This window comes from Dasypus novemcinctus, chromosome 8, assembly GCF_030445035.2.
Source record: "Dasypus novemcinctus isolate mDasNov1 chromosome 8, mDasNov1.1.hap2, whole genome shotgun sequence".
NCBI lineage: Eukaryota > Metazoa > Chordata > Mammalia > Cingulata > Dasypodidae > Dasypus > Dasypus novemcinctus.
In genome coordinates this window covers 93,738,307-93,756,419 of record NC_080680.1, presented here as the reverse complement: position 1 = coordinate 93,756,419, position 18,113 = coordinate 93,738,307, and the positions used below count along the sequence as shown (strand labels likewise).

Below are 18,113 nucleotides of genomic sequence, written 5' to 3'. Positions count from 1 at the left end.
TTTTTGAGGATCTATACATAGCAGCCCCAGAGAGATGAGAGAAAAGATTACATCCATGAAATAAGAATAAGTTGGCATTAAAAATGGAACAATTTATCAAATAATAAAAAACTCCTAAGTATTAATATGATGGCAGAAATTAGAAAATCAAGAAAAGGACACAAATATTAGTTGTTGAAATAGAAGGAAGACTTAAAAAAACAGAAATGGAAAATAGGAGACAAAAGAAAATTAGAAGATTAACATAATGGATTTAACCATAAGTATCCCAGAAAAAGAAAAGGCAGAAGGTATAAAGAAAGTTTTCAAAGAAATAATGTGAGAAAATTTTCCAGCACTAAAGAACATGAGTTTCCAAACTGAATGGGCCCACCAAATGCATGGCATAACAGATGAGAGCAAAGCCATAGCAAGGGACATCACTGTAATTTCAGAAAACAAGGTACAAGTAAGGTACTCTAAAAATAAATCAGGAATCACATTGGCTAAGATTCCAAAGCTGAAATTAGGAAAGCTAGAAGTCAATGGAGCAGTGGCTTCAAAATTTTGAAGAGAAAGTGATATCTGGCCTAGAAAGTCACATCCAAACAAATATTCAATTGAGAGTAACAGAAGACTAAAGCCATTTTCATGCAAGGTTTGAAAATATCACCTCCAAGCATATTTTCTCAGGAAACTACTGAGTAAGGGAGTAAAATCAAGGGAGAAGTGAAATCCAGGATGTCTTACATGACCAATAGTTTTACAAGAAAGGAAATGTAATCATAATCTATTACCTGATCAGGATGCTCATTAAAATATAAGCATTAACTATTGATTTAATTAAAATTTGTATACATAGAAGAAGGATGGGGAAGGGGACATATGTGCCTGAGAGATGTGTGTGTGAGGGGATAAGGGTCATCAGTGGTAAGAGACCTAAACTCTCCTCTTCCATAGGAAAATCAGTTTGTGATACCTGTGACCAAAAAAAAAAAAAGATATAGCAATATGAGCATGTAAGTTAAAAATATAGAGAAAGCAGCAGATGTAGCTCAGTGGTTGAGCACCTGCTTCCCATATACAAGGTCCCGGGTTCATTCCCTGGTACTGCCTAAAAAAATTAAAAAATAAGAAAAATTAAACATGTACAGAGAAATACTAGAAAAAACTGCTAAAAATGTGAGAGTAACTGCCACTAAGGAATGGGAAATAAAGAAAACTTGCAAATTGCTGGCTGTCATTATCAGTTATGTGGTATTACATGATTTTTTTAAACAATTAATTTCATAAGAATAAAAAATACTATTATCATTCAAATGAGTAAAGTATATAGATACAAACAGTTACAAGAAAACAGATATAAAGATATATTTGGTATAGCCCCTATTATGTGTTTCTAAACTTTTTTTTTTTAATCAAAAGAACTCTTTTTGTGTCAAGCAAAATATTACCTAACCTCCAATTTAAACAGATGGAAGGTAAGCTGGCCTGAATAAAACAGAACTGGGAAATCAGTGCACTGGCCAGTCAGCCATCTATCTCCCTCAGGGGTCCTTGGGCAATCTCAGGGATCCAGGCAGCTCAGTTTGAAAACCACTGGCATCATAAAATGGAAGGAAAGAAAAACCCAGGACATGATTTTCTCTGATAATGTGCAGTTATGAGTGCTTTTCCTTTTTTTATGGTACATACACACATACACCTGTTCCATGATTTCAAACAGTTTAAATAATAATCTATTCTTTTTCTTTAAGATTTATTTTTATTTATTTCTCTCCCCTTCCCTCCCATTGTCTGCTGTGTCCATTCGCAGTGTTCTTTTGTGTCCACCTGCATTCTTGTCATGCGGCACCAGGAAACTGTCGCTTTTTTTGTTGTTGTGTCATCTTGCTACATTAGCTCTCCGTGTGTGCGGTGCCACACCTGGGCATCTGCGATTTTTTCATATGGGGTGGCTCTCCTTGCAGGTGCACTCGTTGTGTGTGGGGTATCCCTATGCAGGGGACACCCCTGCGTGGCACAGCACTCCTTGTGAGCAGTAGCATTGCACATGGGCCACCTCACCACACAGGTCAGGAGGCCCTAGGTTTGAACCCTGGACCCTCTGTATGGCGGATGCTCTATCAGTTGAGCCACAACCGCTTCCCATCTATTTTTGAATGTGCCTATAAACCTATCAAAACCTAACACATTTTTAGGGATGGGGGGGAGATGGTCAACAGAGCATTGTTAATGTTTCCAAGTTATTTTATATTCATATTTACTTTTTCTTAGATTGATTTTTGTTCATGTACATTTTTCTACAAGAGGTATAAATTAAGGTAAAGAAAATTTTCCTAAATGGGAGAGGTAGCCCCATGAACCTGAAAATTTGAGGAATTTTTGCAATATAAAGAAAATGAACATCGATACTTAATAGTCAATTTAACATACACAATGGAAGAACTCCAAACAACCTGGAAAATCCTAAGGAATGTCCAAAAGTGGGAAGGCATACCATAAATCAATAGCAAAAGGCTAATTTCTCTCAGATTGCCTTTGAAAACAGAAGCAGACAAAGAAAAACACGTAGCAAATAGACACAGAGAATAGACAACTGGGGTGGGCGGAGAGAAATAAATAAATAAATCTTTTTAAAAAAGTAAATATACACTGCAATTCTATTTGAATAAATCTATCTTAATTGAAAAAAACTTTATATAGAAAATACTTTATATAGAAATACTTTATTTACAACAGAGAAACCTAGAAACAATCCAAAAGTATTACAGTGTCAGAATAGCTAAGTACAGTATACGACAAATGGATTATTATGCAGCCAACAAAAATGATTCTTATGAACGGAAATGGGAAAATGCTTACATCATAAGTAATTTTAACTATGTAAAAAATATGAAAACACTGGAATGAAACATCAAAATATTGAGAAGAATGAATAATGGTCTCTCCTTGCCCTTATAGTTTTCATATATTGTTTGATTTTTGCTTTTATAATGAGCTATTTTTATAATGGGAAAATATATCCTGCTTTTTTTTCTTTAAAAGTGAAGAAAATAGTAATGAACTTCTTCTCCCCCAAAGTACTCACATTCTCAGGTATGCTGGGAAGTTCTCTGGTATTAGGCACAGTAAAATAAGAATGCTGGAAAAGAAAGGCAAAAGCTATTTATTTTTGCAGAAAAAGTACAATAAGCACATTATTCAGAATTCAGCTAAAATGATATTTCACTCATAGGATATACCCATGGTACATTTTCTTTGGATAATGCTGGATTCATAACAGATGCATTAAATCATCAGTTTGGTAGCTGGAGCTCTTTTCTACAAGAGATGAACTTTTTTGGGAGGCACAGATGAAGAGCTCAAAGAAGTTAAAGGCCAAATTCCCACAGACCATTTCATGTGTTTCTAAACACATGAAAACTTTGGCTTCATAACTTATTGTTCAATGAGGCAAGTGGACTCTGGAGAGCACATATCACTAGGTTCACTCAGCAACAGTCTTCACCAATTGTGATTGATCAAGTTATGTAACTCAGAAAAAATCTGCATTCCTGGTTCTTAACCTTAATCTGTGTTCCTGAATTTTTTGTTAAGGTTTGACCAAATGAACCGGGGTACATCTTAATCATTATTGCTGAAGGCCTTATAAAGAGAACCCAGAAGTCACATAAGCCAGAAAGGAGAAGACATCACCAGTTGAAAGGAGGCAGAGATACAAGCCAAGGAATCCAAGGAGTGCTGGCAGTCAACACCAGAAGGTAAGAGACTCCAGGAATAAAACAAATAAATAAAATTAAATTAAAATATGGAGAGAAATACTAGATGATCTTGAAATACAAGCCAGTATCTTGATATTAGACTTTGTCTAGCTTAAAAACCATGAGTTAATAAATGCTTGTTGTTTATGCCAACCTATTGTGTGGCATTTCTCACAGCAGTCTAAGATACCTAGCAAACTAAGATACCAATCAAACCTATCATTTCATTTCAGCACCTGAGATTACATCTGTCTTTGAACTGCAGCCAATGCAATGTTAAGGATGGCTCCAGCTGAAGGGCTGCTGCACAGGGACCATAGTGGATGACTCACAGTGGAGAAATTCAGCTCATTGTACAGGCTCTGCAAATAACCCTCCAGATTTCCAATGGATTCTCCAGTGAAGGGAGACAGAGGCTCAGTAGAATTGAAAAACTGACTGGTTCAAAGAATGTTCAATGAGGCACGTCTATGTATATAACTAGCATGTGTCCCTTAAGTGTAACAACAACAGGCTGAATAATGACAACTCTTCTAATACTACTGAAGACTCAGAGGACAATGCCAAGTAGGAATGGAAAGAGACTGGTGCTGGTCAATTAAACATGGGATTGTGCAAAGGCCAGGAAAGGTCACATGCAGAGAAGGTCAGCTTAGCCATGGCCTAAGTTCAACCCAGACCCCCAATTGACATTTCAGGAAGCTCCCTACCCACTCTTTATTCTTGGATAATTGCAAAGTAAGTAGGTCTCTAGAAGAATGAATCGTATAGGTTCCAGAAATGAAAGGCCTTAGAGACAATTATAATAATGACAATAATAACAATAATAGTATAAGCTATTTGTCTACTATTCAACAGATATTTATTGACTACTTGCTACATGGTAAGCTTTGCATTAAGCACTTTAAAAAAATTGCTTCTTATTCCCATAAATTTCAAGATAGATATTATTATTTCCATATTACAGAATGGGTAAATTAAGGTTCAGAGAGGTAAAGTAACTTGCCTAAGGTCAGAGAGCTAGAAGGTGGCAGAACTGAGATCAAAACCAGGTCTGTGTAATTACAGAGCTATGCTCTTTCCACCAAGACTAATAAATCTGTGCTTTTATATATAAATAACAGCTAAAGCCACTTAAATTAAACTAATAAACTAAAAACTAAAAAGTAAAAAAATTACAAAAAGATAATTTTAAAAAACCCTCTGCAATGCATTATTTTAAAATCTGTACATCTGTACCAAGATATTACCTATGAAGTATTATAACAAATCTTATGTAGCACAGAAACTAGTTAATAATTAATTCAGTTTAACCCTGAGTATTAAAATAAGGGAAGTAAAATACAAGGTTCAAATCTGACTTCATGAGATAGCAACTTCTATACTAAATGTTTAGAAAGGATTCCTTAGGACACGTTCAATAAGGGATGTCCACAAGGTGATGGAGTCACAGAGCAATAGTCTGACACAGATAAGGCAAAAGAAGACAAACCATTTAATAGCTATCTGATTTAGGAAACATCACTTAATAGCTCAGAACTTCAACTGTTGAATCTGTACATGAAAATCATAATATCTACTTCAAAACTGTTGTGAAGAATACATGCTAAGTGTATGAAGTCCCTAACAATAAATGTTATTTTAGTACAAAATTTTCATTGCTCTCAACTGCTAGTTTATATTTGTTTTTTAAATCACCTATATCAGACATATAAAAGTATTCTTGATAGAGTGACTAAAGATAAAAAGTCCATGGCTGCCATTTTTTCAACATTTCAGGATTGATAATCTAGATGAGACTAGCCCTACAAAACTGTAAATGAAAAAATGGAAAGAATTCCTAGTGAATAAGAAAGAAAAACATCTGCCTCTATAGATAGAATGGATTGTAACTAGTGAGCCAATGCAATTCTAAAACCAAGAAGTCCCCAGGCTGTCCTTTGAGAGTCTGTCTTGCTCCATTGCCCATGAAATGCTGGGGACCTGGGGAGGTCAGAAACATTCCTAGAAACCACTGGCACGAAACAGCTGCACCACGCCAACTGCTCCTGCCCCTAAGATGGTTCCTTGAGGCCTGCCAAGCATTCTGCTTGTGCAGCCGTTGGAGGGATAAGAGTGGGCCTTTCCCCGGCAGCTGGTGACCCAGCCAGGATACTCCATGGCTACCTGTCGGATGTCATTACAGACTGATGCGGTGAGATCAAGCTGCTTAGGAAGAGGCACGGAGACAAAGCCAGGGTTGTTAAGCTATACAGCAACGATGGGGGCAGGGTTAAAGCTCTCATTTGTTCATCTTTTCCAGACAGTCTCCCTTACAAGAATTTCTGTTTTGTTCAGGAACAAGGTCCCCATTCTTCCTACGCACTATTAAAATGAGCAAAAACCTTTATAAGCCTGCCTGCCTCCCTCCCTGCCCTCCTCTCCACTCCTCCCTCCCTTTCTTCCTCCCTTCCTTCCTCCCTCCCTTCTTCCTTTCTCTCTTTCTCTTTCCTTCTTCTCAAACACATTGCCATAGAGGAAAAAACACAGGCTTGGAAGTTAGCCTACGAAAACCCAAATTTGTCACTTATTAACCATGTGATCTTAGATGAACAAGTAATTTTTCCTTTCTAAACTTTAATCTCCTCATCTGTAAACCAGGGAATATTAATATCTATTTTGTAGAGTTGTTTTGAAAGTTAGTGATATATATTTGGCATAAATTAGGAACTTAATTGCTATATTTATTATTAGTTATTGGTAGTAACATTGCTTTTAATTTGTCATTATGAAAAACCTGTACAAAATATTCATTTTCTTCAAGAGAGCAGACACCAAGATAACCATTGAATGCCAACACTACCTCATTCTAAAGAAGTTGAAAGACAAAACTTTTTAAACTTCCAGACTTCACACCATAGCAGAAATACCCCCTGGATAATCAGTAGTTGGCTAAAGGGTACACAGCTAAGAACTCTGATGAACATGGCAACAAAGGTTTGACCCAGAGAACTAGAGAATCATAGAAACTGAAATATGGAAAATATCCTCCACACCTGTTTTGATGCCTTATCTGATATATGAGGACATTGAGGCCCGCAAGGTTAAAGGCTTTGATCTAAGCTCACTCAGGTGACTGGCAAAACTACGAAAGGACTGAAACCTCCCAATTTGTAGTTCAGATAATTTTCCACCATATCACACTGCAGAACACAGAGCATATATTTAAAATAGTTCAAAGAAACAATTTTTATGCAGGTCAGGAACTATGCTAGGTATTCCCTATGTCTGCCCTCAAGGGGCACACAGTCTAGTCTGGGAGACAGGAAAACAAATCATTGCAATACTGTGTGACTAAGTCCTACAAAATGCCCAGGATGCTTGGAGATGAGAGAGAAAACCTTAGTTAAGTCTTGGGGTGTGTCAAGCAGAGGATTTCTCTGGAAATAAAATCTGCGTTGTTATGAAGGATGACTATAGGTTACCCTAGCAAATAAGTGAGATCATTGTTGGAAGCTGAGGGGGGCAAGATGGGCTACAGTACAGGGGCAGGCACAGCAGTCCTGATAGACAAAGGATAAGGCAGGGAGTCCAGGTCAGGGGCCAGCCATCCTCTTCCAAGCTCAGCATCTGCAATCCTGGAGATGGTAGTGATGGGGGTGACAGCCAGGAAGAGGGAAGGCTGGGGATGCCTGGGTTCTGGGGCAGGGGTGGGAGAGGTCCTGTTCCACTAAGCACCTCTTACTGTTAGTATGAAATGGTGTCTCAGTGATTGTTAATATTCTGCCCCACTTACCACGCTGAGATGAACAGATACTCCTGGGTCAGGGACAGGAAGTTTGTGCAGAGTTTCAAGAAGCTCATTCCACTGACTCTCCTGAAAGAAACAAAGGTCTAAATGACAAACGAAAGGCTGAGTCCTTAGTCAGAGACCTGTAGCAGAATGACTGGGGAGATGCTGGCCCCAAAAGAGAAACACGTTTGATATTCAGGTAGGATTGGAAAAAGATGCTGCTTATGGCTCAAATGTTAAGAGCCAAATAGATCTCCCCACACCAAGATCGACATTTCCTACTCAGTAAGCTACCTCCCATGACTGCCTTTTATGTATCATATTCCATAGCTTGCAGCAAATCTTCCCTCCAGCTCCATAGTGACAACTTTTAAATGCAAACAATGCCAGTTTAAGGGGTATGGGTGGTATGGAGAAACAATGACACTACAGAGCTTGTCTTCATCATCATTAACCTCAATTAATTTTATTGAGTGTTCACTGGGTACACATGGCAGCCTCCAATTATGGAAAGTTAGAAATGAACTACATACCACAGCACACGATACAGGATAGTGGCTGTGAATTTTAATTAGTGAAATTGAGCCACAGAATGACATACAAAGCAGTACAAATTATTCGGCTGAAAACATATTCACCTTTAAAATGCTCAAAAGAACACTGCTCACAGAATTATCCAAAAGTCATTTCTTTCACCCTGTGGAACTCTCTGTGTTATTATAGTAAGGTTGTATTTGTATTCACTTGTTATCTATTTAATTCTCCCAACTACCCCCACTTTATAAATGTGAAACTGGAGACTCAGGAAGGTGAAGAAGCTTGACTCAAACCAGCCAGTTGGAGGTTGCACAAATGCAACTGAAACTCAGGTCTTCCTGCCCAGAGCCCTCTCCACCACATTACGCCTATCTATGGTATCATGAATTTAAGGAGAAGAAAAAGACTATCCCAGACTACAAGCCTGTTCCAGTGTGTCCAGAGGAGTGAAATGAACTTGTGTGCATGTTTAATTTTGCTCTGATACAATCTTAAACTTACAGAATCATTGCAAAAACAGTACAAAACACTTTTTAAAAATTTTCTGAACTATTTGTGAGCTGCCAACTTCACCCCATCATCCATAAATACAAACAAGGAAATCAACAAGTTGAGGAAATTAACAGTGATACAACCTAACAATCTAATCCTTAGATCCCATTCAAGTTTTTGTCAACTATGCTAATAATGTCCTTAATAGCAAAAAAAAAAAAAAAATCCGGTTGAGAATAATGGGTTGCATTGCATTGTCACAACTCTTCAGTCTTCTTCAGTCTGGAATTGTTTCCCAGTCTGTCCCAGACCTGTGTGACCTGGGCAGTTTGACCAGCCATTTTGGGGAATGACTCTGTTCTTTCCTCATGATTCTTATTTCAATTTGTTCCTTTATTGGTGGATGTTCACTTTGCTTATTTGATTAATTCATCTGATGTCTCCACTGTGAGATTAAACTTTTTCCCTTTACATTAGGTAAGTACTTTGTGTAGAGATACTTTATGTAAGTATTCCATTCCCCATTAAACTTTCAATTTACCCATTAACTCATTTATATTAATATGGATACATAGTCTCCTAATCTTATTCAACAGTTTATAATCCTTGGCTATCAGTATATATATTTTTAATGTAAGTTTTCTAGTTTCTGCTTTAAAAATGACATGTTTAAAGGGCTATCTTTATGAAAATATTTTACTTAGAAATAATTCCAATAATAATTTCAAGAAATATTTCTTTCTTGAACCATTTGAGAGTAAGTTGCACAGATGATGTCCATTACCCATTAATACTTCAGAATAGGGATCTCATAACCCAGTGGACAACTTCAGTAAATTTAATAGTAATATTCTGTGTGATCTATGTATCTTTAAAAAACAGATTTTAAAAAGTTAAAGTGTTTCTTCATATTTAAAAAACATTTAACAGTAATTTAAAAAAAAAAACAAATAATTTTTTCTATCTCTATCAGTATTCCAATTTTATCAATAATTTGACCTAATAATGCTCTATTTAGCATTTTTTTCCCCTTCAGTCCAAGTTGTCAAGTCTCTTTAGTCTTCTTTAAGCTGGAACATTTCTGCAAACTTCCTTTGTATTTTATGATGGTGTTAGTTTCCTGGCTACTAAAATAAGTTCCATGCAATGGATTGGCTTACAAACAATTTATTGGCTCACGGTTTCAAAGTCTAGAAGACTTGCTTCCTCTTGTGCTCTGAATCTTCTGGCTGGCTGGCTGGCAATCTTTGGCGTTCCTTGGCTTTCCCAACATGTTGCAATGTACATGGTGATGTCTTCTTTCTCTTCCAGGTTCTGTTGACATCTGGTTTATGGTTGCTCCCTGTGGCTTCTCTGTCTGACTTTAATCTGGATTAAACCAACCTAGTTTAATCAGGCCATACCTTAACTGAAATAATATCCTGAAGAGGTCTTATTACAGTGGGTCCACACCCACCAGAATGTAGACTAAGACCAAGAATTTGTCACAATTCAATCCATATCAATGACACTGACGGTTTTGAAAGGAATACAGTCATTTAAAAAATACAGTTCTTTATTTTTTATTTGTCTGATGTTTCCTCATGATTAGATTCAGGTTGTGCATCGCCTGGCTGGACCACTCCCCAGGTAATGTCATGTCCTTCTCAGATATCACATCTGGAGGCATATGATGTCCATCACCCCTTCTTGATATTGGTTTCAATCACAAAGGGCAATAACATTAATGAAGTCCTTCGGGGAAGCGGACTTGGCCTAGTGGTTAGGGCATTCATCTACCACATGGGAGATCCGCGGTTCAAACCCCAGGCCTCCTTGACCCATGTGGAGCTGGCCCATGCGCAGTGCTGGTGCGCACAAGCAGTGCCCTGCCACTCAGGGGTGTCCCCCACATAGGGGAACCCCACACACAAGGAGCGCACCCCATAAGGAGAGCCACCCAGCGCAAAAAGAAAGTTCAGCCTGCCCAGGAATGGCGCCACACACACGGAGAGCTGACACAACAAGATGACACAGCAAAGGGAAACACAGATTCCTGTGCTGCTGACAACAACAGAAGTGGACAAACAAAAACATGCAGCAAACAGACACAGAGAACAGACAACTGAGGTGGGGGGGGGGGAATAAATAAATAAATAAATCTTTTTTTTAAAAAAAATAAAGCCCTTCAAAGGAAGAGGCCTTTTGATGATATAACTGCCTCAAAACTATCTCCCAAGTTCAAGTTGATGGCCTTTTAGTCTCTAAAAATGAACTATCAGATGTGACTGTATTTCTTGAAAAAATAAAACAAATATGTTCTGAACTTACCAATTGTGCATTTGACTTGAATTGTCGGGGGGGGGGTTACTGTGTCCCCATTTCTCATAGGATGGAAAAGACTAGGCCAGGGTATACGCACAGGCAAAAGTCCACAGCTAAGGTGGATTTGATTAGGTTTAAACCAGAGGTTTTGTATTCTTAGACATCTGTCCCTACGCTTTGAGAAATGGAAGCCAAACTCTGCATTTATTCCCAATCAATTGGGAAAATCATGGGAGAGAAAGATGGTTAGATCAATGTCAGCCTGGATGGAATTCTCTGTTCTCATGCCACTGGCACTGTCCTGTCTAATATTTTCACGTTCAGCTGGGGTAAAGAAATGGAAGGAATACTTAACTAACTTCTGGAGGAAACTGAGTAGAAAGAGATGGTTAATAGTGAGTATGAAGATCAAAACAGGTCTTGATAAACTGAACTTTTACCAAGTATCTCAGTTTGCCACAGGGTTGCCATGGCAAAGTACAAGAAATGAGTTGGCTTTTATAATGGGGAATTTATTAGGGTAAAAGCTTACCATTCTGAGGCTGTGAAAATGTCCAAATCAAGGCATTATCAGAAATGCTTTCTCACCAAAGTCACCTACTGCTGATACTGGCATTCTACCCTGTGGCAAGGCAAGATGGCAGTCAACCTCTGCCTTGGTCCCTGTTCTCCCCTCAAGTCTGACATCCCCCAGAGCTCCCCTGTGGGTGATCAGGCATATAGCTTGTCTCTTTTCTAGCCTCCTATCTCAGCCTTGGCTGCTCTACTTTCTCTCCAAGTTCAGCTGTAGATGATCAGGCAAAAGGCAGCACTCAGACTTTATCTGGTCCATTGGCCCAGTGCCTTGGGGACCTCTTTCTGTGTTTCTGTGCTCTGCTGATTTCAGACCCCAGGACCTATCTCAGCCTCTCTGAGTGTCTGTCTTCCTGCAGTCATCTCTCTCACATGGCAGGATCAAAATGGCAGCTTTTTCTCTGTCTCTCTGTGTGTTCTCACTTTATATAAGACCCAGCAAGATGGCTGAGTTTTCCATAGTCCAATCAAACGCTATTTCATCAAGTGATCTAGTCAAGGTCCCCTAATGAATCTAATGCTATCAAAGGGTCTCACGCCCACAGGAATGGATTAGTTTAAAAACACAATCTTTTCTGGGATTCACCAAATTCAAATAGTCATACAAGGTTAAATATAAAATGTGTGCTCAGCATCATAAAATGAAATAGTGTATTTCCTTGCTTCTAGGAGGTTTTCTTCACCACCTCTTATTATATCTGAACTTTAGAGGCCTCTTAAAGTCTATGTCAAAGGCAATAGCTGGTTAGTAGGTAGAATCACTGTAAATAGCAAATCTACCTGTATGTAGATAAAGGTTCTACTAGCAAATCTACCTGTATGTAGATAAAGGTTCTACTAATTGCCACCTTGTTTTCTCCCCCACCATTGGTAGCGCTATATAGAAATAAGTATTTTTTATTACAGTACAATTTACATACATTAAAGTTCACACTTTTCAGGTGAAGTTCCATGAGTTTCAACAAATGAATATACTTGTGTAATTAACAACAAAATTCTGATGCAGAACAGCTCCTTCTCCCCCAAAGGTTATGTTCTTTTGTAATAAAACTCCTCCCTATCCCAGCAGCCCCTGGGAATCATTGAGCTATTTTCTATCTCTGTATTTTGCCTTTTTCCAGAATGTCTATAATGCAGTTACATAGCATGTATTCTTTCTGTTTCTGGTTTCTTTTGCTTAACAAAATGCATTTGAAATTAATCCATGCTGGTCTATGCATTGGTAATCCACTCCTTTTAATAGCTGTATAGTATTCCATCCTTAATTATGTATTCTGATGCTCAAATTGCTCTAGATATGACCAGAGGGAGCTCCCTGCTCCTTCAAGCTTACCTTTGTGTCCTTCTGACACTTCTATCATGTTTTGCACACATCCTTACTCTTTGGCACAATATTCCAGGCTCATCTTATACTTTCCCTGCCCCAGCACTGGAATCAGCCATTTCTTCAAGAAGCCTTGGTTTCTTTTAGTGGAGAATGGTATTTAGAAACCAAATCTGGGAAGTGGGTGTGCTCACTGCTACTTGGGTATTGCTGATCCCAAGTCCTTTCAGTGAACAGAATGAGGAAATATATTAGATGTACAACCACCCACAATAAACATTTATCTATATTTATTTCTATATCTCTCTACATATATTGAAACTCATGGGTTCACATTGATAGCTCCAATTCCAATACAACATGGGAAACATTCTAGTTTCCTCCATTTACATATTAGTATAAGAGTAAAAAATCTTGCCCCTATTTTCTTAATTATATTTACTAATTAGTATGGACCAATCTGCAATATGTAGGCATTCTGCCCCTGACTACTCCCCACCCAGAAGCCCTCCTTGTCCAGTTACTCAGACATTGACTCACACCCAGTTCTGGGCTGCCATTGTCCATCCCACACTTGCAAATGACCTCTTTTCCTCAGGCTCCAATATTCCATTACTGGACCACTGCTGCTGCCTCCCTTCTTACATGGACGCCTCCAAATCATATTTGAGTTCTGACATCCAATGCTAAGTCATTGCCATCACTCTCCCACACAAACACCCTCCTCATCTACTTAGGTTCTGGCACCCTGAAGCAAGGTAGTCTCTGGCTCAGATGCCCTTCTCATCCCCACCACCCTTTCCAAATGGATACCTTCCTTGCCCCATTCAGCCTCTGATAACCCTACTGGGCAGATGATCCATGAAAACACACTCATCATTCAGCAAAGGCTCTGACACTCTATACCGGCACATCATGGTAACCAGCTAAAACAGAAGCTTCCCTTGCCCAACCTTTCCAATCACTTTTGGAAAGCTTCCTGTTCTAGTTTGACGACCAACACTTTTAAACAATTAAGCCAGTTGTAGGCAGACTCCCTATCAACTGTACCATACTTTCTTTAGCCATAAGGGCTTTTTTTTTAAAAAAAGGGTCCTGAGCTCAGGGGAAGCAGATTCCAACCAAAACATGTTACTGATCTCAGGCTCCAACTCACTGAGAGGCAAAGTCCTTGCAGGAGAAATGGCCCACAGGGATGGTGCACCAATTTTACACAGTAATAATCCTGTTTCCCCCTCCAATTTTAAAACTGTTAAGAGGCTACATGTTACATAGTTCCATTTATTAAAGATATCTTCCAAATTTGAGTGAAAACCTGAATGTATGACTAAAGTGAACCAGGAATCAGAAAACAATGTATAGACCGAACATGACCTTTTAACTCATTCATCAAAGCATAAATCATTGCTTTTATGATAGAATTACCTAACATCTATATATCTTTACCGAGTGAGCTTAGTGATCTAGGGTGTCATTTCCTTCCATTTACCATGGCCTCTGGAATATACTGGCCAGGGAGTAAGACTAACTTGAGGGAAAGATTTGTTTGTTAAATAGACCAAAATGAAGAAAATGCTTTATGCTCAGGGATGCTATTGGCTGCATTGCTTATAACAGTGAAAAAATTCTAATTAGAAAAAATTCCCAATAATAGAAAATATTTCATTAAGTCAAGGTACATGATAAAATGTGATAAAGCCATGAAAAACATTTAGAATGTTTTTAACAGTATACAGGAAATGCTTCTGTTATAATGGTACCCAAAAGATGTGGACTACAAAAGTCTAGTACATGAGAAGCGGACTTGGCCCAGTGGTTAGGGCGTCCGTCTACCACATGGGAGGTCCACGGTTCAAACCCCAGGCCTCCTTGACCCGTGTGCAGCTGGCCCATGTGCAGTGCTGATGCGTGCAAGGAGTACTGTGCCACGTACGGGTGTCCCAGCGTAGGGGAGCCCCACGTGCAAGGAGTGCGCCCCGTAAGGAGAGCCGCCCGGCGTGAAAGAGAGTTCGGCCTGCCCAGGAATGGCACCACACACGCAGAGAGCTGACACAACAAGATGATTCAACAAAAAGAAACACAGATTCCCATGCCCCTGACAAGGGGTAGAGGAGGGGGAAGGGGAGAGAAATAAATAAATAAATCTTTTTTGAAAAAAAGTTAAATGGTTTAAAAAAAAAAAAGTCTAGTATAGTTCCAGCTGACCCTTGACATCCATCAAGGATATTTTAGCATACCATTTCTTCCAAAAGTACAGTACAATATAGCTGAATTTTTTAAGTAATTTTCAGACCCTTACAAAAATTACTGTAAGTAAAACACAACAAAACCTTATTGAAATGGAAACTCAGGACAACTGACTAGGTCACTTGTCATTTAAACGTCATTTAAACTTGTAAATCTCTGCTTTATTGCATGACATGAGCAATTAAAATTTGTACCTCAGCAAAATTATAATTGAATACATGGCATGGACTTTCAGAGCTGCATGGGAATATGAGAAACTATGATATTAATTCTGTGGATACTAAGGGTCTATCAATTATTTATTTAATTCAAAGAAAAAAAGAAAGAAAATACCCCAAAATGCTAGTGATACATATCTTACGGAGGGGAGTAGGGGAAGATTAGGAGTGATTTACATATCCATCCTACTATTTTCTGAATTTCTCAAACTTTCTTAAACAGCATGCATTACTTTTTTGGTAAATATTTTTTTTTTTTTCCTTTCCTACCCCTCTCCCTCCCACACCCTGCTGTTTTAGCTGTCTGTGTACATTCACTGTGTGATCTTCTATATCTATTCTTTTTTTTTTTAATTTTTAATTCAAGTTAATAGATCACAAGGAATGTTACATTAAAAACATAATAAAAACAAGCAGCATAAGAGGTTCCCATATAACCCACTCCCCACCACATCATTTTTGTAAATTGTATTTTTTTAAGATATATACATCACACAAAAAAATGTTACACTAAAAAATATAAGAGGTTCCTGTATACCCCCCACTCCTCCACCCCACTCCTCCCACACCAACAGCCTCCCTCATCATTGCAGCACACTCATTGCACTCAGTGAACACATCTTGGGGCACTTCTGCACTACACAGATAATAGTTTACCCTGTAGTTCACACTCTCCCCTAGTACATTTAGTATGTTATGGCAGGATATATAAAGTTCAGAATCTGACCCTGCAATATCATTAAGGACAACTCAAAATCCCAAAAATGCCCCCACATCACATCTCTTCTACCCTCTCCCTGCCTTCAGCAACTACTGTGGCCACTTTCTCCAACTCGATGCTAAAATTTCTTCTATTACTTGTCACAATAGTTTTATAGTAGAACATTAGTAAGTCCATGCTAGTCCATATTTTATTCCTCCATTCTGTGGACCCTGGGATGGCGATGTTCCTTCCACCTCTAGATCAAGAGAGGGCTTAGATTCCACATGGATAATGGATGCAATTCGTCTGCTTACAGTTGTAGGCACTCTTGATTCCCTGGTGTGGTGGTTGACCATTTTCACCTCCCTGTTAGCTGACCTGGGTAAGACAAATTAACTAGAGAGTAGGAGTTGCCACTCTTTTGAGGCTCAGGGCCCAGCTGGCACATGGGCAGTCCAAAGATTCAAGTCTCCTGAGTATGGACCATCCCTAGCGCCAACCACAGGTTCAGGAAAAGTGACAGAAGAGACATGTGTAGAAAAGTCACATCTGAGTCCAGCTCCATCATACTCAGGAGCACAAATTCCAAAGTAGCTTCCTCTGACATGGCATAGAGCTCCAAATCCATCTGCCATGACTATATACCCCGTGGATCTCCATAGCCTTCAGGAGAACCAGTACCTAGGGTTATCTACTTTGGCTTTTTCTGGGGTCCTGCTGAGGTGTGCGTAAGCGCGACCCCTCTGATGATCTCTCAGTTCTTTTTGGAAGACTCTTAGCCATGTCAACTCATTTGTCTTTGCCATTTCCCCCTTTTTATTCAAGGTCAAAGAGCAGTTTTTAACACTTGATCGAACATATAGGCTGAGATATTCTGCTGGTCTGAGTTGACCCTTTTATTTGACGTCTCTTTCTAGTTGCTTCTCCAGTTAGTGATTGGCAGTAATCCCTCGGCACTAGGGAGGCTCATCCCCAGGAGTCATGTCCCACGTTGGGGGGAAGGTAATGCATTTACATACTGAATTTGGCTTAAGAGAGTGGCCACATTTGAGCAACATGGAGGCTCTCAAGAGGCAGCTCTTAGGCACTATACAGCTCTAGTCCTAGTTCATATTTCAGGCACACAGGCTCCTAAGCATAGTCATCAGTATCAAGGGCTCACTGTTGAACCATCCTTCCTTGTTGATCTTTGCCGTTGTACTTGGGGAATTACTGTCGTTCTATTGGGGAATGTGATAGAGCTCCCCTGGGTGGGAAGTCAGCACTCCCTCAGTTGACGTTTGTAACTGTAAGTAATATAAAAATATCCTACATATATCCTAACATATTTATGTTCCCTATATACACGCCCTGGAGAACTCCCCCCCCATCCAGGTGCCCCCCATCAATAACACCCCACACCAGAGTTCCTCCCCTGCCATAGTTTAAACTCTCTGTGGTCCAAAACTTCTTCAACAATGCATCCTAATATACTGCCAAATTCAATTAATAGGAAATTGAAATACAGGGATGGGTTTAAAGTTTAGAAATAGAATATATAATAATTTAGAAATACTAAAATTAAGTAAAAATAAATTGGTGTATTAATAAAATGAAAAATATTATAAAGCTTTGTTTCTACATTTTGCCTTTCATCACTGTAATAGGTGTTGCCCTGTATGTACAGTGGCAAGGCACTTCCATTTCTTCCTCAGTGTCTACGTCCTTTTTTTCTTTTTTCCTAATTTTTAATTTTGTCTTCAAAAAAGTTTTGGATCACAGTAATTCACATACACAATGGGGACTCCCAGATATCCAACATCAAGCCCTTTTCCCCTTTCTCCAGCAATGATCTCTTTACACGTTCATGTTATATTTGCTGCAGCTGATGTACAGATTTTGAAACATAGCTATCAAACATGGTTCCATTTTGGTTTACATTATTGTTTATATTTTAGACTGTACAAATTTCTAAATTTTTAGTTTCCTTATGTTTTACATTAGTTTATATTTTAGTTTATAGACTTTTATACACTTTAGATGTAAGTTGACATGTCCATCATTGCATGATCTTGTGGAGCACTCCATTGACCCCCAGTTTTGTCTCCTCTTCTCGTCTTTCTCCTCTAGGATTCGGACCTGGGGACCCCTGATGTGGAGAGACGGTCCCTGTCAACTGCACCACCTCAGTTCCTGTTTCTGCTGTGCTTCACCTTGACTC

General features: G+C 38.9%; 1 protein-coding gene across 5 annotated transcripts in view; it reads right to left on the bottom strand.

Annotated features, from left to right (window-relative positions):
- DENND1A (DENN domain containing 1A) overlaps positions 1 to 18,113 on the bottom strand; it is a 615,092-nt gene that overhangs the window by 303,586 nt on the left and 293,393 nt on the right. For all 5 annotated transcript variants that reach the window (XM_058302406.2, XM_058302408.2, XM_058302405.2 and 2 more), the window contains exons 7-8: positions 7,519 to 7,599; positions 3,071 to 3,124 (exon numbers count right to left, since the gene is read on the bottom strand). In XM_058302406.2, the coding sequence (XP_058158389.1) occupies positions 3,071 to 3,124; positions 7,519 to 7,599 (135 nt within the window). The remainder of the gene's footprint in view (positions 1 to 3,070; positions 3,125 to 7,518; positions 7,600 to 18,113) is intronic.